General features: G+C 40.8%; 1 protein-coding gene across 1 annotated transcript; it reads right to left on the reverse strand.

Moving 5' to 3' along the window:
* Window positions 1-339: 339 nt before the first annotated feature.
* LOC112553377 (neural-cadherin-like) lies at window positions 340-23,524 on the reverse strand. Its single transcript, XM_025220549.1, has 29 exons — window positions 23,393-23,524; window positions 21,320-21,509; window positions 20,678-20,824; window positions 20,089-20,213; window positions 17,849-18,025; window positions 16,963-17,269; window positions 16,367-16,676; window positions 15,644-15,803; window positions 13,615-13,853; window positions 13,314-13,450; window positions 12,508-12,641; window positions 10,750-10,888; window positions 10,250-10,471; window positions 9,615-9,729; window positions 9,306-9,493; window positions 8,971-9,206; window positions 8,195-8,463; window positions 7,685-7,823; window positions 7,294-7,430; window positions 7,203-7,263; window positions 6,501-6,713; window positions 6,013-6,196; window positions 5,122-5,303; window positions 4,468-4,747; window positions 3,754-3,937; window positions 3,332-3,585; window positions 2,982-3,110; window positions 1,898-2,008; window positions 340-1,793 (listed from the first exon to the last, which is right to left on the reverse strand). Exons 2-29 carry the CDS (start codon window positions 21,474-21,476, stop codon window positions 1,543-1,545), a joined length of 5,187 nt encoding a protein of 1,728 aa, XP_025076334.1. The 5' UTR covers window positions 21,477-21,509; window positions 23,393-23,524; the 3' UTR covers window positions 340-1,542.
* Between the last annotated feature and the right edge of the window lie 701 nt (window positions 23,525-24,225).

Below are 24,225 nucleotides of genomic sequence, written 5' to 3' on the forward strand. Positions count from 1 at the left end.
GCTGACTAATACGCTCCATGCTCACAAGCAATTACAGTAAAAATCTTTTGGTCAATAACACTGAAGAAAAGGAGCAAACTCATGTGATCGACTAGCTTCAGAATTCTAGGGACTATGAAAATATGACGACATCAGCGTCTTTTGGAAGAAAAGTCAATCACTCTAAAAGCCTACAATTTTAAGGATTTAAAAAAATAACATTCTATTACTTTTACAAAAAGATGTATATAGTATATCTTAAAGACATTGTTTTGTCTTAATCTCAAAATAGGGTAATATTGAAATCTCTAGAAAAATTTGTTTTAAAAAATGTATGCAAATTGTTAAGTTACACGCTATAAGTATGAGATGAACAAAATACAGCGGAATTTGAACTTCAGCACAGAAAATAAAAACAAAAATTGAACACACCACAATTGAACCTTGCAAGCCGCATGGTAAATTGAACATGAAGATGAACAAAACAGGATAATTTTATGTCAAAAACAGTTTCTGATCTTTTACTTTCATACAAAGATTTTCCATTCTGTATGCTGGTGATTAAGTGCCAACTTAACTTTCAAAGTTGCCCCATGGGCTAGTCTTTTAAAATAGCAAGCAGCGACTGAAATTGTGAGATTAATACGTATTCAAGTGCAAAGGGGCATAATTAATTACATGAAAGCCACTATATTCCAGATAGAGTATATTTCAAAATTTAAATTTATATATTATATAATAATAACCAGCAACAAGATTGAATTTTTTTGCAATATGCAGCAGAAAAATTTTTTTTTAAATTTAGCTAATCGCAAAAGATTAAGTTATAGGCGATATGTCGTATGACAAAAATCGGTTCTCTACTGCAGAGAGTAGCATGTGTCCATAAAGGTGAAGAAATTTGTTGAGGAATCAAACGTTTAGCCATCAGTCTCGCCTATGTTTTTTTCTGCTAAAATTTGCAAGACAATAACATTCGCAAGCACATCGTAACAAAAAATCAGCATCGAAACTACTTGTACAAGTACTTTTACATTTAAACCCCAATACATCTACCCTTCCCCCTTACCTCCATCCCCCAAATAATCGAGAATGAACATCTTTATAGAAATTAAAGAACATAAATTTTCCAGTAAGTGGAGGGATCCAAATATTTAATGTAAACAGGTACTGCAATGTGTCCTTACATGATAAAAATGATACACATGCATTATAACTGTATCAGAACAGAGCAGCACTGTACATACAATATTTTATTATTATGATAACTTAGATAAGAATGGCAGTAGATATATTAGTAACAATCTGGTGTCAAAGGAGAAGACGTTCCCTACCTTGACCACGAAATCCCTTCCACTAAGCTTTTTCATGGCACTCTGATTATTCCCGATAACGCACGTTCACAAGCGAGCATGCGCAAACACTTATAGCTCGCGCTCACTCACTCGTATTATTTACTTGCATTTGGTCAGTTTCTTGCATGAGAACTCAGAACTTCATCACTTCATTTCCTCCACCGTCCGCGTTACCGAGGACTACTTCCCCAGCAAGCCTGGGTTTCCATCATGCGTCCTCCTCCCGGACTGCGCCGTACATGTCCGCCAGTTTGGCAAACTTGGGACCCCACTCGTTCAAGTAATCATAGTCTTGGCTAGCGTCACTGCTACTGGTAGCCAACGAACTTAGGCTGCCTGCGTCACTTCCGCCTCCTTCCAGGGCAAACTCGTGCAGCGTGTCGAATGGGGGTGCGTCGGGGTCGTCGTCGGCATCCCTCATGCGGTCGTGGATGGTGTCACCCACGTCTTCAGAAACAGCTGAAACGAAAGTGAGACATTTTGTCTTGCAGACCTTTCTGACCTCCCTCCCTCCCTATGCAGGTGCTTGGGTAGAGTGTCTGCCTGTTGCAAGAATGTCTCACCTCGGGCTAATTGAGGTTCTCGCCGCAAGGGAGCGTTTCTGATGTCCGGCTGGAGCTGTCTGACAGGCTTTCTTAGGGTGTCCAGATCGTAGGCGTTCTGATCTTCCTCCCCTGTAAGATCGCCCACGATTGGTCAATGGTATTTTAGTGGGCTTTAGAGCGATGTGAAAGCTTTTTTGTAATATTCATTCATTATGAAAATTTTCCTGGTAAACGGGAAGGGAAAGAGGACTGCACATGGCTGGCTATTCGCTCGCGCATCCAGGAGAGTGAAAAAAAATGGTGGGAAGCTAGTAAGCGATGAGAGAAGGAATAGCATAATGTGTGTGTGTGAAAGAGAGATTGTCACAAACCTGTTATTTTTGAATCATTCAAATGGTAACGGAATGGGAAGTAGAAAAGGTGGGAGTAAGGCATGGGATTTGCGTGGGAGTGAGTGGATGTGTACATGGGTGTGAGCGCCTCGTGACGGTCACTTTTTCTTTCATGTAAGCGTCATCATTGATAGGCCCGAAAAGTTAGGGCTGAGACCACGAGTGATTTTTGCTCCTGTTTGGCGTTTCATTCTGGAGTACTCTCTGCGTTGACAGGATCGGGGAACCTGGCGGCTTTCCTTGGTGCTGTGGTGCTAAGTCATGAGTAGACATGTTAAAAGAGTTGGTCTATTTACTTGAAAACCTGTTCAAGTGAGTTTTAGTTCTGTTTCTGAATCTTTTTAGTCTGTACGCTGAGAGAATGTAAATTATTAACTGTGGAATATTTGATTAGTAGCATTGTAAATTTGATAGAACGATGGCAAGATTTTAAGTACTGTATTTTTCTTTAGGTTTTACTTTCTTTTATTTGTGTGTTCTTCGTATATTGGTGCTCTGGATTTTGCTGGATTTTGCTGGATTTTGAGAGGTGTGACTGTGTCTGTCTCCATTTCATACCGGAGCTCCAAACTTTACGGCGTAAATAACTCCATGCACAAGGCATAAATAGCATTAACTTCCTTACTCACATATAGTTTAAAAACGAAGGGGATACAGACCCAGGGACAGAAAGACAGGCAAAAAAGAAAATGAAACTCTATCGTACAGACCTGCTCCTTCCTCGTCATAGTACATAACATTTTCTCTGATGTCATAGTCATCGTCAGTCTCTACAACCACCTTTTCCAGCGCCCTCTTTCGGCAATAGGCGAAGCACATGATGGCAAATAAGACAATGACTGCAAGAAGACAGAAAATAAGCGAAAGCATGAACGATTTACTGTGAATGGCAAATACATGCTTCATGATAACTAACAGCAATGAACACACCGCAGTAAACAGTTATTACAAAATATTGTAATTAGATGATTAAATGCTAGAAGAGCAAGGTTTTTAAGAGCAGGTCTTTTATTTCTCTTTTTTTCGCATCCCTAAGGTATCAGTTATCGAAAAAACTCACGCAACGCGGCGATGATGGAAACGACAATCGCGGCAATGCCACCTATTGTAAGCCCGGCAGACAAGGCCTCTTCCGATTCACCGCTACAGGTTGAGGACGTTATATAGTACTGGCAAAGAGGTCCACACCACTCAGGCGGGCATGCGCAGATCACACTTCCGTTGTTTATGCTGCAGGGCACGTTGTTAAAACAAGGATTGGACGTGCAATCGGACACGCATGTTGTACCACTTGAGTGAGTGCCATCATTACATCTGTGAATAGAGGATATATCACGAGCGTACAGCATGTGCTGAGAGGACGCAATGAATAGAAGAAAGAAAAAAGAAAAGAAAGAAAGAAAACGAAAACTGTAGAAAAGCAAAGAAATAAGAAAAAAATTTCGCAAGCATCAGTCCCAACTCTGGGATATTTTCACACACCTGCACTCATGTTTTCCCCACAAAGGGTAGCAGAAGGTACCCGCTGGGCAGCTGACACCAGTGCAGTCGTCACGTGCGCAGCCGTCCTTGACATTTACCTGTTCCGTCAGACTCACCCCGTCAGCGTTCTCTGACGGAGTCATCGGGAACCCAACGTTATTGAGTCGGATGTCCTGGACGCACGCTGTTGGTATCATGAAAAAAGTTAACTGAAGTCAGACGTTGGTCAATCGAAATCTGGCGTTGATCAGACGATCGATGGTCAGTCAACATACTGAAGTATGCCCGCTGTGGGAAACTACACGGTCAATCAAAATGCTGCAATCTGCCCACCACTTGTGCTCATATTCACATATGAACAAATACAAGACTGTCCATCAAAGGTTTCCATTCACAGATTAATCGCTTGCTTACTACGTTAGTAACAACTGTGTAAAATTACACATTATGGATTATCGTGTTATGAATGTGTAAGCCTGAAACTAGTGATACTGACTTGCGTGCCATCTGTTTTACTGTTATATTGTAAACTTTCATGGTTCATTCGAAATTGAGTTATACAGAGGATGAAAGGAAGGAAATAATATAACAAGACGCATGCACAAAAAAATTGAACGAAGTGGCAAGAAGTAATGAGAAAAATGGTTAAAGGAAAGAAAGAAAAGAACGAGCTAAGGGGAAATAAAGATGAAAGCAAAGAAGAAAGAACCATACTGTCAGCAAGATCCTGGTCAGTTGTTCCCTGACGACTGCTCACAACCCAACCCACGTAGGTGGTGTCTGATAGAGCCATTAAGAAGCTTCCATCAGGATTTCCTCGAGAGTAGTTGTAGTTGCGTCCTTCGCCTCCGTCTAAGATCAGAGTCACGTGCTGTAAATTTCTCGCGACTTTGACCACGTGCCACTGTCCATTGCTGACAGCCGCAAGGGACAGCTCTAGAACCTCTTCCGTGTTATCGAGATTGTATCTGACCTGCAGCTTGCTATCGGCTATCTGAAATGCAAGCATAGTGGTTACCGCTGAATCAACCTATGATAGTCGTAGTCTTTATCTTTCCTGACGTGTAGACATATTCTCCAAGCGTTCCGCGTCTCAAAAGATTTTGAAATGTATGGTCACTTGAGAAAAGATTATTGAAGGGTCTTAAAAAGTTCAAGATACTGAAATACTTTGACTACTTAAGAAGAACATCTAGAACAATAAATAATTATATAAAGAAATGAGCACTTGATATTACATGACACTTAAAGAGGTTTGCTTGCACAGACTCAATGAGAAAGAAAGAACATTCTAATTTTTAGTTCGAGACCAGTGACCTATACAGTGCTTTTGCCATGTAGTGCGACGCGCTAGTCACGAATGCTCACCTGAAGTGTGATGTACTGGTTGTTGTTTGTGCCGAAGATAGCGAAGATGACCCCGGAGTCATCACGTGTGCGGAACATAGCCTGCATCTCTATCTTGTAAGGGAGGACGCTGGTAGAAACGAAGTTGGGGCTCAGTGTCCACTTGAAATAACTGGAGGTGCCTAGGTCTCGAATAGTGGTCTCTGGGCATCAGGACACAATTCAAAAGGTATCTTTATGCAATCGTGTTGCGGGTCTGCGCAGGCATAAACTAATTCACACTTGTAAACACGCTCACAGCCAAAACATTCAATAGGTCTTCAACCACCGGAGGCCAGAAGCAATATATTTCTAATCGATTAAAAAAAGAGCAGTCGAGTGAAAAATTGATTACTGTCAGAGTTCAGTTTAATAATGTGAGAAAGGAACCCTCGGCAAACGCTGAAAATACATATTACATGTACTTAAGCAACATAAATATCTTCGAAAATCCTCAAAACAGTCAAAACCTTTAAATAATTAAGCACACGAAACAAAACTTTATCTAAATATGTAGTTAATAAATAGTAACTTCTCAAAAAACATCGATGCTTGCATTGAATGTGCTTTTGGTTTCAAATTCTGAATTTCTTTCATTTTATTTGCGTGCATTCTGGCACAAGATATGTAGAAAAATGCAATTTATTGATAAATCCACGAATTTTGGATCTCCCTTATTGCGATAACTGCGGTGTCAATAACTAAACTAGCTGATATAAAATTAACTCAACGATCATGTTTTGCTTTCTACATTTAAATTGACTTTTACATCGAAAGGTGTTCTTCGTCAATAGCTGTTATTATTATGTCACATGTCCTCGTGTGGTTATGGAATCGTATTAGTTTTACTACTATCAAGAATAAACGTTTAACCTGTGGAACACTGGTTTCCTCGCCATCCAGGCTTGCAGACGCAGGTAGGGGCCTGGGCAGGTGTAAGACCAGCTGTGCACACGCCATTCACACCGCAGGTAGCCCCACAGTTCTCGTCCTCGCGTGGGCAGCCGTTCTGACCAGAGGAGACTCCTGGGATTTCTTTGTAATGCAGGTCGTAAAGCTGAAACATAGACTCGCGTCTGTAAACTATCTGATCGTTTGAACTATTTTAACACATGCATAGATGGCCCAACATCAGTGGCACTTTGTGACGAGGAATAAAAACACTTATTTCTTAACAGTTTAACAACTTCATACGCACTCCAAAACATTCAAAAATAATCACGTCAAATTATTGACGTGGACGCTAACTCTAAACTTTCTGATCAGTACAGTTTGACAAATCTAAATATTTAATGATCTGACACATTGTTTCAAATATTTTTCCAGCATTCTACGGCAGAAAAAAAAAATTGGGTATTCACCTTGCTGTTGTGGCGAAGGTTACGTATGCAGCCGTTAAATCCTCCAACCACTAAGTTAGGCGGGTAGGTTGTATCTGGCTGCCTTCCACCCAGCTGAAGTAGAGTACCGACGTTGAGGAAAGTATAGTCACCTGGGGTGTCGCTTGCTGCTCGACAAGGGTGGTCATTTCTCGACGCCGCGCTTTCACAGAAGTCTACGATCATTTCCACGTGCTATCAACAAAGGGAAATACAAAGCTCTGAACCGAGTAGGCACAGTGCACCGTAGTGCGTAGACACAGCCGCACCACATTGTGCAGGCACAACCATACAGCAATTGTAGACAACAGCCACACATACGTACACACAATACTACCACAACAGTATGTAGCCGCAACCACTTCAAGATGAGTAGAAAAGCTATATCTAATAGCAAAATTTAGACAGAATGTTCTATCCTAAGAATGGAAGCATTTAGCATCATGATGGATTCATTTTCTTTTTAAGCTTTTAAAATTTCAAAAAGAATCTTACAGACAAAATGTCAAAACAAAAGATTATATAGATTGTCAGTAGTGGGAAAATAAACCAGAGGAGGGGATTTTGCCCAGAGATTTCTCCACTACTTTTACTGTTTCATTCTTCGTCTAGACTGCCAGGTGGCCTCTCGTGAGCCAATGCCAAGGGACGAAAACCTTTTCAATGTATGAACCAAATACGAACCCTGCCAGTGCGGATGATGTCGATGCGGTGCCATTTGCCATCTGCCAGGCTGCTCATGACGACAATTTTATTCGAATTAAGTCCATCGATGGTCAAGTTTGTAGCACCTGTCCCGTGGTCGATCAACAAGACAGGAAAACCACCCTTCAACTCCAGCAAGATGAAGTCACGTGGCTGGTCTGAAGAATTGGCCTTAGGTCCATTGTAGAGAAGGAGACCATCCGACTGCTAACACGGACACGGACACGTTCACAGAGATATGTATTGACGCAAGCCAGTGCATATGGGAAAGTATAATGCTATAGTAACGATCAGCGCAGATCAGGGATCCTTCTAAGACTAAGTCACATAAACAATGTTCAAACAATAACAACAACAAAAATAAAACATATACGCACGCGCGCACACACACGCACCCTGACACGCCTCCAGATTCTCATTAAAGCACAATCATGCGCTTACTGCTCAGGTATGTATGATACCTGGTTGGTCATAAACTCAATTGAGGTCTCGCTGTCCTCGCACTGCTCCAGAGGCGGGTACATCGCATACGAACTGCCGTCAAAGCTGTGCCGCAGTTGCTGACAGCGCGGGCCATCAAATCCGGACAAACACAGGCACCTGCACAGTCACGTGCCTTCATTTGTATTTTTGGTTGACACCTCGCAAATTTATCAGAATTCCCTTCTCGGAGGAATAAATATCCTACGCCGAAGAGGAAACAAGACTAAAACAAATGGGCCGTATCGTTTAATGTTATCATCCCTTAAAAACCTGTTCGTAATTTTACAGTAATTTTACAGCACACACACACACACGTGCGCGCGTGATGGCTCAGGAACCTTAGTACAATAATTTGCAAAATGAAAGTTTTCCTTGATGGACCCATAATGAATTACTTATTTCTCCGTCAGAATCATTCACCCGCATTACCATTCATCCGTAAATGTTTCCAAGAAGAAGCATCCTCTACAGTACGCACGCGCACTCACGATAGAACTCCAAAGTCATCCTGCTTGCAGGTTCCTCCGTTGTAACAGTAGTCTCCAGAACATTTCACGGGGTCAGGAAAGTCACGCGCACGGCACCCCTCCCTCGCCCAAACGAATGCCTCGACTCCCACAAAGGACGTTCCGTTGGAATTGATCATGGCAGGATGACCGGTGATGTCCAGGTAATTGTAGCATCCACCTTCAAAGAATTCCTCCGCGCACATATCGATGGGAACCTGGACGATGTGGATGCCTTCGGTACTATTGAACTGTTAAAAATAAGTTTAACTGTTTGTGACAGTCAATGCGAACTTGCATAGTACTAGAACTCTCTCTCTCGTCCAACATCTAAAAATAACGAGAAAAGCTAGCGACAAAGAGAAAAAAAAAAAAGCTGTTTGGCTTCTTACAGCCAGTCAACAACTAAAGATACATCAAAACAGAAGGAAGGCAAGGAAGAAAAGAATTCACAGTCAACAAGAAAAGGACAATAGTTATGATTATCAAAACGCTGTATAATATTATAGCTATGATGAGAAAATGCATTGAAGCTACGCAGAAGCCTAGCCCAACAAAAGGAAAGTGTAATACAGCCAGCATCAGTGAATCACAGCTAGTATTATTTTTCAACACTGTGGGAAACAAGGTTTTGTAAGCCGCAGTAGCATAGCAAGTTTTCCACAGCTACGAATGGAGGGCGTTCTAGTGCAGATGTGACAAAGGGTACAGGCCACCACATGTACTAGGAGAGAGGCGATGTGTTGTGCGGCCTTTACCTCTTGCAGGTTGTTGACGACCACGCTGTCGGTCTGCGAGGACTGGTAGCCGTGAGCCGTGTAGCGTACGTCGGTGTAGACACCGCCCTCCACGTCCTGCACGCTGATGATCAGAACGTTTTCCAGCGCCGTGCCCAGCTTCTCCGCTAACAACTTCCGGAACTTGTCGTAGGGGCTTTCGCCGTACGTGCTGGCGTCCAACGGCGGTCGCTTGATGAAATCCTCGGCAGAGATTCCTGGCAAGGGATGGGAAAATCATCTGTCTCAAATGATACAAACTATAATTTTGCATAAACTCGGTTATCTTACTGACTTGCACAATGGGTATTGGTTACCTTGAAGACGTACAGCGCCAGAAGACCTGACGGCCTCGTCGCTTAGATCGTTCACAACAACAGAGACGGTCGCGACGACCTTTTCGTTTCGGACATTGTCTACCACCTGGACACGAAAGGTGTATTTTTCTTTGTCGCTATTGCTAGGCACACCTTTCTCCATGACGATGGTCCCGTTGCTCAGTACCCTGCACAGAAGAAATGTTTGGTTTCATTTGCCCTGCTTAAGTCGTGCTTGCGCGCGCGCATGAGTGTGTGTGTGTTTTCCATACTTTCAAGTCCAGAGAAAGACAAATCGTTGCTGCTCACTGGAAGTAGGCTTCCATCCATTTGGGTTCCAGGAAGGTGAAGGTTTTGTCGGGCAAGTCCCAGTCGTCAGGATCATTCACGTAAACGCGGCCGATGTCGATGGGACCAAACATACCTGTCGCAATCTCCGTTGTTAGTTTGCAGCTCACAAATAGTTTACAACTTCCTAGTTAATTGGCTACTCTTGTTAATAAATTTATCTCATTAATTTTAACCTTATCTTTATTGTTTTTACACCTAGAATTACAAGCTTATGACCCGGATTATTCTTTATTCTACTTAAATTCGTTAAGAGGGCATCTACATTCCGCGTGAAAATAGGACAACATATTTAATATTTATTTATCTTACCAAGATTATATATCAAGGAACAATTTTAGGTATAAAAGACTTTTTTCAATTCAAAAAAGATAGGATATAGACCAGATTTAAACTTCCTTCGACCGACTATAGGAGTCAAAAAAAGACGAACGCCATATAATAACACGAAACAGAAATTGTGTCTGTGAATGATTAAAATCAAGCGTTTGTAAGTTTCCCATGTCATTGAATTCTCAGACTTCTGATATCCTGTCTTGTGCCTAGGTCCAACGGCTTATTCTTTTATTTTATCAATTTAAACGAAAAATGCAAACCTTCGTAGTTGAAGACGAAAATATCTTGATGCCCCTCTCTCATGGGGTTGTCGTTCTTGTCAGCGATAGTGACAGTTAGAGTGTTGGTTCCAGTCTGAATCAATGAACTTCCGGACCCGTACATGTCCCACATAATGATGGGTATCTCGTAATATTTTTGTTCCTCTCTGTCATACTGCATCTTTGTATATATGATGGCCACCCCATTACCGTTGTCTCCAGCTGCGAGATAAAAATAAAACATGAAATATGCACAGGACTGCTGGAGGTGCTTTGCGTCGGACATGTAAGAGTAAACAGATTAGATCTGTAGGCTGCTATGTCTCTTGCATTCATGCTGTCATAAATAAACGCTAATAGTAATTGTGAGGCAGCTTCTTTTGAGTCACCTCAATGCACCTACATGCAAATTAACCATTTGTTATAAGCTGCATGGAGAAGGATAATTGTGTCGGCGGGATAAGCAGTAGTAGTGAAACAGAGATTTACAGTGTTCTCACTTCTATTTTCTCGAAGACCGAAGGCTTGACACGAAGGTCTCCCGTCACATGGACAGGTGTCCGACCCGTCTTTGCAGATACTAAAACCATAGGGGTAACTGTATGGAGGCAAGTCTGGATCCTTTGCATAAATGACAGGCTGAAACAAACGTTTGTGACAGGTACCATGGTTTTGTGAAAAGGAACGCTTGGGAGATTTTCACAGCGGTTGAATAACAGACAACCATCATTCACCGGGAAGATTTCATCAGATGACCTTCTCTTTAACAATCATTGTAGACGTTTTGTAGTCATATTTCTCTCACGTTTTTTTTCAGAATCATTTGTAACATAAGAAGAATAGTGCTAACAGCCGTGGTGAACTTTTAACATCTTTATTTTTCGCACGTAGATATTGGACATATCTACTGATTTGTTGCAGACTAGAAGACTTAACGATTAATATCCACGAAGAGCCGTTAATGCAGAATATCATAAACCAGCTATGTTCATATTTTATTTTGAGAACTGAAAGCGTGGGCGGATGGGTGAGTGTTTTGCGTTGGTCTGTGCGTGGGCGCGAGCATGGGTGTGTGCGTCTAACGACGGTCCCTTTTTCTTAGATGTAACAGCGTCACTGAGTGGCTCATTTCTTATAAATGTTGAAGATTAAGAGTGCCAGGGAAGAGAGCGATTTTTGTTGTTTGGTGCACGTGGCCTTGACTGTGACGGGAGAAATACTTGACCGTTCTCTCCAGAACTGCATTTAAGTCCTGACTATACATTTGTAAAGTCTTGACCAAACTAATAAAAGGTATACAATTTTAATGTGAAACCTGTTGAGGCGAGTCTGCCACGGTTTTAAATTTTTGAAGTTTTGTTTGTACCTTTTTGGCGAAAATAGTAGTATAATGTCTTTATATGGTTGTTAGATTTTTAAGTAGTGCATTTGTTGTTCAGTTCTTTTTTCTATCTGCTATGTTCGACATGGGCTGGCACGTTGAATCTAACCAATGGGAGCGGCAACGACGAAAGACTGTAGAAGCGGACTTGTCATGTGAAATTTTAATCGAAGGCTTTAACTGCGGAGAAGAGGATGACTGTTCTGTTTTTATACATTGTGAATGTTGATTTATTTCTAATATTACATTCATTTTCAATTTATATTGTTTGTTGGAGTTTTAATCTAATGTGCATGGCTATAGAACTGTGATAAGGAGACATAAAAGTATAACATATCTTTCTTCCCCGTGCTTAATGGCTTGAAAAGTCAAAGGAATAATTCCACTGCATTATTAATCCGATGTGATCAAGTGCCTTGGGTCCATTACGGCTTTTTTGGCATAAAGCTCCATCCATATCACATAGGTTTATGGCTCTAGAATTCGTTTTTGTTTTTGTTTTTGTTTTTTATTTTATTTTATTTTCATTTATTTATTTTTTGCTCTTAGCCACCAGTTTTGATTTATTTTATTAGTTCCAAAAAGTAATAAATTCTGTTAATTTCAAGCAATGAACCATTACTTCAGTTCCCAGTAGTAACGGACTGTGCTAGTAATATGTAACCAATCCTTTTAGTTTCAACACAAAATACACTTAGAAGTCCAACCTAAACACTTGTCTTATCAAATTGAAGAAATGATGTCTTAGTTACCTTAATGCCATGTGGCACTTTTCCCATAACCTACACGGCTCTAACACCATTCCGATAATAGAATTTGAATAAATCTTGCTCTTTCAGCTAACGCTAAAGTGTTGGCTATAAGGCAGCTTACTCACCTGAATGTCCTTACGAAAATCTGGATCATTCTCCGGCACATGAGGTTGGTAGTCGTTCAAGAAAGTCGGGTAGTTATCGTTCACGTCCTCCAGAGTGACGTTCAGTGTTGCTGTTCCAGTTAAGGGGGGTTTACCTGTACGAAAAATATATAGCATGCTCGCACAACACAAACAGTTTACACTTCGATGGCAGCTGAAGGACAGAATGAGATCGCAGTTCTGTTTCATTATCGTCATAAATGTATCTGTCAAAAATATGTTTCCCTGTAACTCTTGATAGTCGAAATTCACATGGCGTGGGCCTTTTGGCTTCGCGGATAATGGGAAAGGTGTGTATGTGTGTGTGCGTGCGTGTGTGGTGTGCTTTGTTTGTGGAAAGGGGTTTCGGGAGTGAGCTGCTCACGCTGATGACAAAACAAAAAAAAAAAAAAAAAACACTGGTAACAGCAGAATGAATTTCAACAAGCGGTCGGATGTGTCCCGTTTTGTTAAAATAAACAATCATTCAAAAGCACAAAGATTTTAAGATAAAACGAAATTAATATCAGTGAAACTCAAACGATCTCAAGCTCATTCACTCGCAGAGATCATTTCCTTATGCGGAACGATCTCTCCTTGAAAAAAATATCCAATGTAAAGGCAGATTGCTTCTGAGTATGGTCACAAACAAGCGAGAAATTCCAGAAGAAAGAGTGCGTATCTCGTCGTGGTCATAAAAGCAGCAAAGGTGAAACAGAAAACATTACATGCTAACACGTGTTCATGCTATGGAATGTGTAACATATGGTTACATTTTAGACCCTGACCTTGGTCAATAGCAAGTATGCGCAAAATGTACGAAGCAGTAGTTTCTCGGTCAAGATGGCGGCGAACACGGACCACACCACTTGGTGGGTCAATGGTGAACTGACGTAGTGGGTCTGTCTTTCGGTCAATCGAGAATCTGTGCAGATTGAAACATTATCAGCAAATGATGTGAGGAAATAGTTGACCTTAGAAATTGTGCAAACGCAACAGCTACATGCTTAAATTAGTGTGGTTTCTCTCTCTTCCTCTTCGTTCCACTAGTCCCACGCAAACATTTAGAAAAAAATGAAGGCTACTCACTGGATTTTGGCATTGATTCCTTCATCGTTGTCTGTTGCCGAAAAGTTGGCAACCAAAGTATCAACTGGTGCATTTTCAAACAATGCGACATTGACGCTTCGGGGCTCAATTTGAGGAGCATTATCGTTGAAATCAGTCACATTGATCGCCACGTAGCATGTATCACTGAACCTTCCATCAGTCACTGAGATCGTAAGGTTGAAGAACCTCTGATTCCAAGGTGGGTCATAGTCAACGGGCTGTGCCGTTTTGAAGCAGAAGAATTTTAATGTTAAATATGTAAATTCAATATTTTATTTAAAAGTTCCTTTTAAAAAATATAAATTGCACAATAATGAATAATGCAAATAGAAAAAGAAAACTAGGTAAATAATGCTTAAGAAATTTGGCTTGAATAGCATTAGTCATAAACCTATGGTGGATTGACTGACATACTAAATGATTGGCAGATAGGTACTTGTTGCTGACAGACTATAATTCATCTGCGTTTGATTGAGGAATAAAAAATGGCATATCACTGGTTGAATTGGATACTTTGCTAATCTGCTCAGGTCAATCTGTGACAACTACTGAAATACACTACACAGACTAAGCCATGGCGCAGAAAAGTTCTTTGCTCAAATATGTGTTTAAATGTTGTTCAAGCCGCGAAGATATGTTTGCGGTGCAATCCGGGTTTTTATTTATTTCGTTTGGCTAATGTTTGTTTATTTTTTTGCTTAGTGTTTCGGGTTTTTGTTGTTGTTGTTTTTTTTTTTTTTGTTGTTGTTTTTTGTTTTTTTTTGTTCTGACAGTTTCAAATTCGATGCACTTTAGTCTTCGGAAATTCAAAACACAAACAGAAATTAAGTTTGTGAACTGAGTTGGGAATAGATCACATATAACTTAGTCGAGTTTATGGTTGGTTTCTTTGGTTGAAAGATGCCTCCACCTAAAGAAGTGATTTCACACTATTAGAGAAAAATATAATGGATTGGGGTGGGGGGTGCGGAGGACCGAAATACCCGGAGAAAAACTCCATCGGCCAGCCCTACGAACAGGAATAACACTTAGCGAGTGTCTCTAAACAAAATCTAAAACCATAACCTTTCAGTTCTCACAGCAGTTGTGACAAGCAACTATTTTAACATTTAGACTACCAGGATTCCCATGTAGAGGTATCGCCTGTCTGCACCCTGAACTCCCTTCCTGCACCTCGGTTGGTCGCGCGAGCCACATTGGGCGGGTGACATACCGAGTACCTGCACACTGCTCGCTTTAACATGTTGGGTCCTTCCTTTCCCCACCGTGTATCTTAATTGCCGCAACGCGAATGTAATGTTTGCTGATAAATCCGTTTTGTGTTTACATGAAACGGCAAGAATACTTGTGGTTGTACGTCCGAATAAATACAATAAATACAATAACAATTATGTAATTTGAATGAAAGTAGTTGTTAATTACACAGTACGAGGCAAACAAGCCATTCGATCCGGAGTTGAATAGCACATCGAAGAAAAAACACATTTGAGATAAAGTAGGGTTTTCTGTGGACTCCAAGGTCGGCTAAGTTTAAGTATTATGTAGATGGAATAAGAATTTAATTCTGAAATAAGATAAACAAGACGTAGCACACTCGACATTAGAAGTGGTAAACTTTTCGCTTAAAATTCTCTTTGGGAACTCCTGTCCTCTTCCCTGAACTGATTGAGGTTTTTAGGAGCCACATTAGGACTGTCGGTTTAGCTATAGTAATGTTTAGCGTTCTCGTGAAGCAGATCAGTCCGGTGACAGTAAGTCTAAAAGATAAAAATGCTTTTCCAGTGAAACATTTAAGCCCAAAGTGTGGTTAAAAAGTGTAGAAAGAGATCTTAAAGCAGAGGAAATAGCTCCAAGTCAGCCAGAAAATAAGCATAAAAGAGAAAAGGCTGAGCAATAAGTTACACACAGGGTAACTTTCGACGCCAGCTTTTGACCCTGAAGTAATGCAGATACTTATCACGGTACTCAGAATGGGCATTACGATGAACAAGGACCTTTTTTTTTTTACCTTGCGCACTATAATTTTTCCAGAACTTTGATCTGTAGTGATATCAAAGTGTATCCTGTCAGTTGCTACTGGAAGCCAGTAGATCAAAACATTGTCGGATAAAGTTGCTGTGATAGTCACGACCTCTCCATTCTTGGGCAGTGCCTCTGACATATCCACTCTAGGAGACCAAAAACAATCACTCTTGCCAACATGGTTAAATAGTGTGCGACAAAAAATTTTCATATCTGATAGCTATAGACTACAGTATTACTGTGTTGCTGTGTGCTAAAGTATTCTGTTGTATTTTGTTCTGCATAGGCGGAAATCATATAAAATAAAGAACAATTGAACTTCGTTAACCAATACTATTACACTTTTATCGTGAAGAGGTGAAGATTTCATTAGAAATCGCAAGAAAACTGTAAGGAATAAATATATAAGCCTCCAGAGCATAGAGGTTGTAGGCAGAGAACGTAGTCCACCGTATCCAGGACACGCCATGTGGAAAGCGGAGCTTTACCTCTCCTTCTGGCGTTTGTACCTCAGCTGATAAATCAGATACACGATCATGTACTGTAGAAGTTGGGTATGCAGAGTGACTTTTCCTAGCTCCATATCCACACATGCTTCAAAAAGTATAAAAATGCTAAGTGTGTAATAAAATGTTTGATTATGAGTCTAATGGGGAAGAATTAAGTCATTTATCAACTGAACCTCCACCTGATTGTAGCAATATCTTACGTGTATGAACGTTGTTCGAACATTGGAGGGCGGCTATTGACATTATGGAGGACGACAGTGAAGGTACCAGTGGTGCTGCGAGGGGGTGTTCCCTTGTCGGCAAGCTTGACGACCATATAGAGGGCGCGGTCCTTCTCGCGATCCAGCAACTCCTTGGCCACGTTGGTAGTGACGTTGCCGGTGTTGGAGTCAATGGTGAAATAGCTGCCGGAGGCATTGTTGGTGTCATAGCTGCGGAGAATGCTGAAGACTACGGTGCCGTTCTCCATAAAGTCCGGGTCGAAAGCACTGACTACCATCACAAAAGACCCTGTCGACACACCTGATTATGTGTCACGGTTTCGTGGCGACTGATAAGGACAAGAGAGGAAGCGAGTCACAGTCTGTAAAATGTGGACTAGCGAACAAGCAAGTGAGTCTGTGAGTGCGTAAAGGCGATGAGCAGTCTTATAGATATAAAAATGTTGAATATTTTCTAAAGCAGCAGGTAGGGACAAAAAATCGTGCCTCTACACAAGTGTTTGCTAAAAGGAAGGAGTACATAGGTCGGGTTTGAGTTAGATGATCGGGTGACAAGATAAAGGGAATCAGCTTGCCGTTTTCGGAAAATTCGTTGACGGCTCCCACCAGCGGGACGTTGAGAAATGCGGGGTCATTGTCGTTGATGTCTAGAGGCATGACAAAGACAAAGGCGAAGCTGGTCCTGGGATTAACCTCCTCGTCGGTCACTCGCACACTGATGGTAAAGTTGGCCCGGCCGTAAGGTAAGTCGCGGTCGAGAGGGTAGATAAGGTACAGTTCCCCCGTGTCGCTTCTAATTTCGAAAAATTGGCTGGCAAAGGTGTCATCGATCGAAAATTGAAATTTATTGGGACGGTCCAAGTCAGCGTCGGCTGCGCTGAACTGCAATCACAAAAGTACGTTTCCAGAGAAGTGTGTAAGCCGACAAAGAAATGCATAGACGCAAGCACACACAGGAACATAAAACCGCAATTTATTAATTTTTCCACAGAAAAATGCCCATGTTTTCTGCTTTATTTGCCTTTCTACATTTGTGTACGCCATTCACCACACCTTCTATTGAAATGCTACCTGCCGAAAGTTAGGTAAAACATTCGAATACTTCTAATCTCTCAGATTAAATACACGAAACAAAAGCATTCTAGGCATAAAACACATACTCGGTCGTATGCATGCAAATGTGCGCTGAATCGAAAACTTAATGATGAAACAGATTTTAGAAAACAGTTTTTTCCACAATTTTCGGAAAGAAGAAACGACAGTTTTAGGAAGTAAGAAAAGAAAGAAAGTAAAATATGCCAAAATCTGGCTGCATTAGGCCAAGACATGAGTTTGCATAAAGCTTTCTTTTTTTTTTCAATTTCCAATACAGTCCATCGATTTTCTCTTTCTTACTGAAAATTTCTTATTTAGAAGTAAACTCAATCTGATCTCTTTTTTTTTAAAAAGACCCAAGCATACCTTTAGAAGCAGTCTTGGGTTTCCGATGACACTCGTGTCTTCCTCAATGGTGTCCTCAATGATGAGCGACGGTGGAGACAAGTCAGGGTTGTTGTCGTTGGCGTTCAAGACGTTCACCTCAACTGTCGTAGTTGCTGAATTGATTCCATCAAACACTCGAAGTGTTAGTTGAAAGAACTGTTGTTAACAATAACAACAACATGAATAGTTCGTTTAATTCCCACTTTTTATAATACTAATACTGAAAACGTTTTGAAGATGCTTTTTGACTTGTTTGAAACAGATCGAAAACTAAATACTCCAGAACGTAAAATTGAAATTTAAGGTTATAACCGTTACGGTTAGCAAAGGAACTAAAATACTGTTATAATGGTGTACCTTAGAAAGTAGAGTATTTGTTTAATCATTTTTATGAAATTTGTTATCTTCATGGTTATGCATATCTTTATGCAATCCTTATGCTCTCACAATCGTAAAATGAAAACCACTTTGCACAAAATCGTTAGTCTACTATTCGGCATCTCGGAGAATCACGCACGTATGCGCAGTGGTTGATAATCAAAGCATCAGAACAATCTGAAGCACAGACTTTGTCAAGACTGTTGCCTGTCTCTTCCATTCGAGCATTGTACCTTATAAGAGCAAGAAAATGCCGCGGGAATGTGAATCTACCAAGTGTCTAGAATTTGATATCAAAAGCTCTCTATATAGCTTTCACAATTCATGAGAAATCAGAAAATTCCCCTGCAGTGGACACTAAGCCTAAACAAAAAAGCTCCAGCGACAGGAAAATTGTGAATATCTTTGTGACCGCGATGATGTTTTTTCAAAATATTTTACAATCGTGTGCTTCACCATATAATATCTATTTGCAAGGGAAATGACATTCTTAATATGTCACGGACGCTGTTCCCACATTACCTCGTCACGCTTAAAAAAAAGTATGAGAACGATCGAATTAATAATTATGCTGTTGCTAAACAGGCAGTGTAATGTAAGAGTAACAATATCTTTTGAGGCTATCTTTCTGTGTACTGCGTTGGTGAACATTTCTTCACAGTCAGAACGGTATGTCGACTTCTACTATTCATCGAAGCACGTGATACATTTTAATAGGGATGTACCTAATTGTTTTATGGTGTATCACGATTTTGGTATAAATATAAAGGCTGCAATGAAAGAAAACTTCAAGTGCGCATGAAGAGGCCAAAGGAAGATGCACGATGACACGCGGAGTATACCTGGTAAGAGAGTCGTGCACTATTCTTGTTCTGGTATAATGGCCTCTCTGAGCATGGAAATGTCTCGATTGGTTTTAGCGCAATCAAAACAACATAGTGACGACATGGATCTCATGGCGGGCAGCAGCAGCTAGTGACTGAGCCTCGCGGATAAACTCGCTGCCAGTGCGAGCTTACGGGATGGAGATCAACACGGAGAAGAGCAAAGTTATGGTCAACACCATCAGGTCTAGCAAGACAGAGATCCGGATAAACGGGATGAAGTTGGAGGAGGTGCAATCCTTTAGTATCTGGGCGTGACCTTTTCCAAGGACGGCGGTTGTGCGTTTATTTCGCTGAGTAACGGACTTTTGCATGAGAAGCTGACTGTCACTATACTTTCTAAATAATGCAGTTTTGCTTATATTATACCATCAACAAGCTCCAGACCCACCGATGCCTACGCTATATCCTGGGAATTAGATGACTTGAAAAGATCTCCAACAGCAGCCTGCGGGGGAAAAAAATCCCACTAGCCAAGGAACAAAGAAGCGGACGTGGGGCCAATTAGCTGACACCATTGCCAGGCAGGCACTTGACTGGAACCATCAGGGGAAGAGAAGAGTTGGGAGACCAAAGCAGACTTGGAAAAGAACAGTAGACAGAGTGAGGCAAAGAACCTCAGAACCACATGGGCCCCAACGAGGTGGGCTACCGGGTCCGCTGACGAGGTGTTGTTGTGGCATTATGCTCGTCAAGGAATAGCAAGGACTAAACTAACTAAACTTAACTCATCTTTCTGCAGCATCAAGGAAAGTATCTTTACACGGTTTGTATGAAATATTTCCTAAATCTATGTCTGACATATTTGATATCTAGCCTGTTTTATCCGCGATAGGACTTCCATTGGTTATCTCTACTAAATTGTGCAAATGTCTTTTCTGCGATAGTCGTACTGGTAGTTTGTCCACAGTCTCTGAGTTGAATAAGTGATTTTATTTTCTCTGCTACGTGTCCTACCCTGGTGCCAGCTTCGAAGTCGAGTTTCTTCACGAGAAACAGACCTCCACTGCCCTCTCTCACACCAAATGTTGGAATTGGTCCGTTACCGGAATCAATGAAATAGGACAGTATTTTTTTGTCCCCTGAAAGTTATGAACATATATTCGCATATACTCAGAGGTATAAACAATAAATAAACACAAATTCATTACCTTAGCATCTACACATCAAGATGTCAATTAGTCTTAGCTATTATCAAAGTGGGAAATTCGATCAGCATACACATGACTCAGTTAAAATAAAAAGTACTCTAGATTGTAGATAATTACCAACACAGAAAGATATAACAGAGCATATCATGAAAGACATAGCAAAATAACTCCTTTTAGAAAACGAAATAAAAATAATTTAAAAGAAAGATAAAATAGGAACAAAACTGAGCATGTTTAGAAAAAAGTAGGAACAATAGAGAATATACAACAACTAACAAGCCTTGAAACCAGCTAACTACTTCACAAAACACGTAAAAGAAAGACGAGAGCTTGTAAACAGGAAAGAGGAAGTGGATGGAATGAGTGTGAAGTTTAAAAAAATTAAAAGGCCTTACATTCGTCTGGGTCTTCAGCAGTAATATAGGGTTCTATGGTCTGGTTGAGTTCAACATCTTCGGACACGTTCAGAGTATACTTGGTATAATGGAAGTACGGTGGGTTATCATTCACGTCGCCGATGTCGACCCTGACGGTGATAAAATCTGCGGAGACATACTGAGTGACTACTTGAAGGGAAGAGAATCTTACACCCTACGTAACTGTCGTCATTATAAGGTAATTATGGATGAACTATATGATTTGAAAGTGGGAAAATGACAAATTTTGGAAAGATTTTATCAACTCTAGTAAAGCTAACGGAGCTTATTTCATTTCATCTTCCTACAAACGAAACACAGGGACATACATCAGCAAGTTAAAAAAAAAACTTTCGTAAGAGCGGAGACCTTTATACTTCCCTCCCCCAGCCCCCATAGAATGAAACGAAAACGAAGACAGTTTGTAAAAGAGATATGCCAATGCAATAGTGTGCAAATACTGTGCGTGGATGCACTTGCAAAAACACTGGGTGGGAGCAGGCACACTTTGTGTTTCATGTGGATCCTCTTTAGGGCGACGGCAGTGAAAAACTAAGCAAAGGTTACAAAAAAAAAAAAACAACAACAATATCTGCTTGCGTGCGTGTGTGTGATCTCTACCTGAATTTGGGTTGGGGAAGTAGTCTGGACGCGCTGAGGGTGCTCCGTCCTTAACGACGACTTTTATCAGGTAAACGTTTTCGGTCTCGCGGTCGAAGGATCGTCTGCTTCTGAGGACAGTAGAACGGTCATCTTTCCTGACTAGTTCAAAGTCCATATTGTTGTCGGAGCCAGCAATCTCAAATGTCAGCTGATAAAAAAAATTAGAGAAAGGAGACAAGCAGAATGTAAAAATGTGAAACAGAAACAGTGTTAAGTCAAAAAAAAAAAAAAAAAAAAAATACTGCGAAGCAGAGAGAAAGGGGAAAACATATTTGCATACCACCTAGTTCTCAGCCACAGGTAGTGTTCATCGCGGAATTTCTTTTTATATTCTAATAGGCGAAGTAACTATAGGAGTGGCATTACCTTCTGATATGATCATCCAAACAACCCCTCCCTTTCGAATATCACACGTTATACTCGAAGGCGTAGTTACCCTCGCTAGTTACTTCCCTTGAAATATCCCTTTGGCCTTCACACTATCAGCTGACCACCAGTGTGCTGCCATTATTCGCCTCAACACAGTATATGAAAAGAGAAGTCCTGGTTCCTTCATCATTCCCCTCCCCCGGCAACCCTTTTTGCCACTTTCTCTACAGTTATGACGGTCAGGGAGGCATTTGCTGATTTCAATGCTCTTTTCGGCCCCCGTTTCTGTCCAGATGGTGTCAGCAACTGGCTGTTTTAATGCGAAAGACTGCTTTCTAAAGTAAAGCGCTTTCGTAAAAATTGTGCAATGAAGTTTGTAGGATGTATAAGTCAAAATTTTGTTTATTTTTTTTTAATTTGTGTCCTCTTAAATTGCAAGGTGGAATGACACGTGGTGAATGAGCGATTACTATTGTAATGTTATTCCCACAGTAAGTCGTTGGAAGGTTTGACACCAGAAGTTTGAACTAAAGAAGGGAATCGCTTATGCGGATTTACAATCCTTATTAGGTAAGGAAAGTTTTGTAATTTTATTGTAACCAGGTTGTCGTTCCGTTCGCTGTTTATTGACGTCAAGCGCAATAACGGTCTCGAAAACTCTATGAGCTTACCATAGATATCTCACTTAGATATATAAAACAATGTTTTAATATTAGAGGATTATACCATGTTTGCCTGCTTGAGTCCTATGACCAGAGACCCATAATTCAGGGTTTGGACTCAAGTGATATAATCTCTCGGCTATTCCCTTCCCCACTTTAACACAAACATCTATATTGTGTGCTTAATCACCTATGTTAAGTGCCGTCCCCTTCTTTGTGCAGTTGAAATAAGCGATGGTGTAATATCTGATCTCATATCGGATCGATGTTTGGGCAGCCGACTGCAGTAAGCTAGTGTGAGGGTTTGTAATCATTCTTTGGCTGTTAAGTACGACAGGCCGAGACCTGCAAGCAAACTTGAAGCAATTGAGATTCAGATATTGGTACGTTGATTTGACATTGTTATTATCCAATGCTTTTATCAAACATTGCTAATGTGCATACGCGGAAATATTTCGTGGTGTGTCTTTCCCTGGCAGGAATACCGCATAACATCGCAGCGGGGCCTGTATCAGGACATACAACTGAACTGTAGCAGAACTTAATTATTCAGACCTTTTGTCTTTAGCACCACTGGCCAAGCCATAATTGCACGAGAAACATCGGTATGATCTTTAATTTATTGTGGAAACGTTAAGTATATAAGGACATGTGCCTGTATTAAAATTTTGTTTTCTGGTTTGGATGTAAGCGAGGAATTTGTGGATGTTCACTGGGGGAAACTTTTGTCAGATTTCGTCTGTCGATCAGCATTCAGTCCATGAGACTACATTTATTTGGTAAGTTGCTTTAGAGTTTAAAAGGAAAAAAGAATGTTAAGTACTCTAATGGATAAAGCATAATGTACTGAAACCCTATTGACAACTCTATTGTGTGGTTGGTTTTTAGACCCAAGAGCATTTGTACAATGTGTAATGACTGTATTTAGCTGTCAGGCACGCACGGTGTGTAAAAGGTTTAAAACGAAAAACGTTCGTTAGAAGAATTTTCATAAAATTACTTTGCTGAAGAGTGGAGTGACGTCCAAGTCCTGGCCAATGATGGTCAGACACTCTTGCCCGCGTCCAAGTTCTCCGACACAAAGCCGTTTAATCGTCCAACCGAGTCTAACAATCCGATGAAAGTTGGGACGTTGTCGTTGGCGTCTATCAATTGCACTACCGGGTCAACCTCAGATGACAAGGTCACACTGTCATAGTTCTATACAACAGAGAGGATAACACTTGTTTACATAATAAACATAAGACCATGCTATTGTAAACAGTATTAAAACATTTGTTTGTGACTGTAGTCGAGGTCGTGAAAATAAATCAGAAATCACGACAAGCCATAGGAGATGCTTGGAAGTTAATTTGAAAACCTTGGGCTTAATGCCAAGTCCTACGTAGGGCTTTTCGTTAAACCGAGCCTTGATTTCGTTTCTATGGAGATATTTGGAATGTCTGGCAGTTAAAATACCTTCTTTGTTTAGTCAATAATAATTGATAAGCTTTGTGAATAATCATCAGCTGCAGCCTTACCACACAAAGTAGACGAACGACGTGGTTTTCCTTGGTCTCAAAGTCGAATTGGTTGTTGGCGGATATGTTGACTGTTGTAGATAATAATTCGTTTTCTTTGATTTTAAAAAAATTGTTTTGAGCGGAGTTGGAGTCGATAAAAATGAAGCTCACGCGCGGGTCATTTACGTTAGAGTTACAAATGATGTTGTCAATAACTGAGGATCCCAGGGCAATCGCTTCGCTGATCTGGCGACGATCCAACAGGGAACGAAGCACATGCAAGATTTAAAATTACAAATTAATGTACTACAGCTAGTATCTGTGAAGGGAT

The sequence above is a fragment of the Pomacea canaliculata genome, linkage group LG12, assembly GCF_003073045.1.
Source record: "Pomacea canaliculata isolate SZHN2017 linkage group LG12, ASM307304v1, whole genome shotgun sequence".
NCBI classification, from domain to species: Eukaryota; Metazoa; Mollusca; class Gastropoda; order Architaenioglossa; family Ampullariidae; genus Pomacea; species Pomacea canaliculata.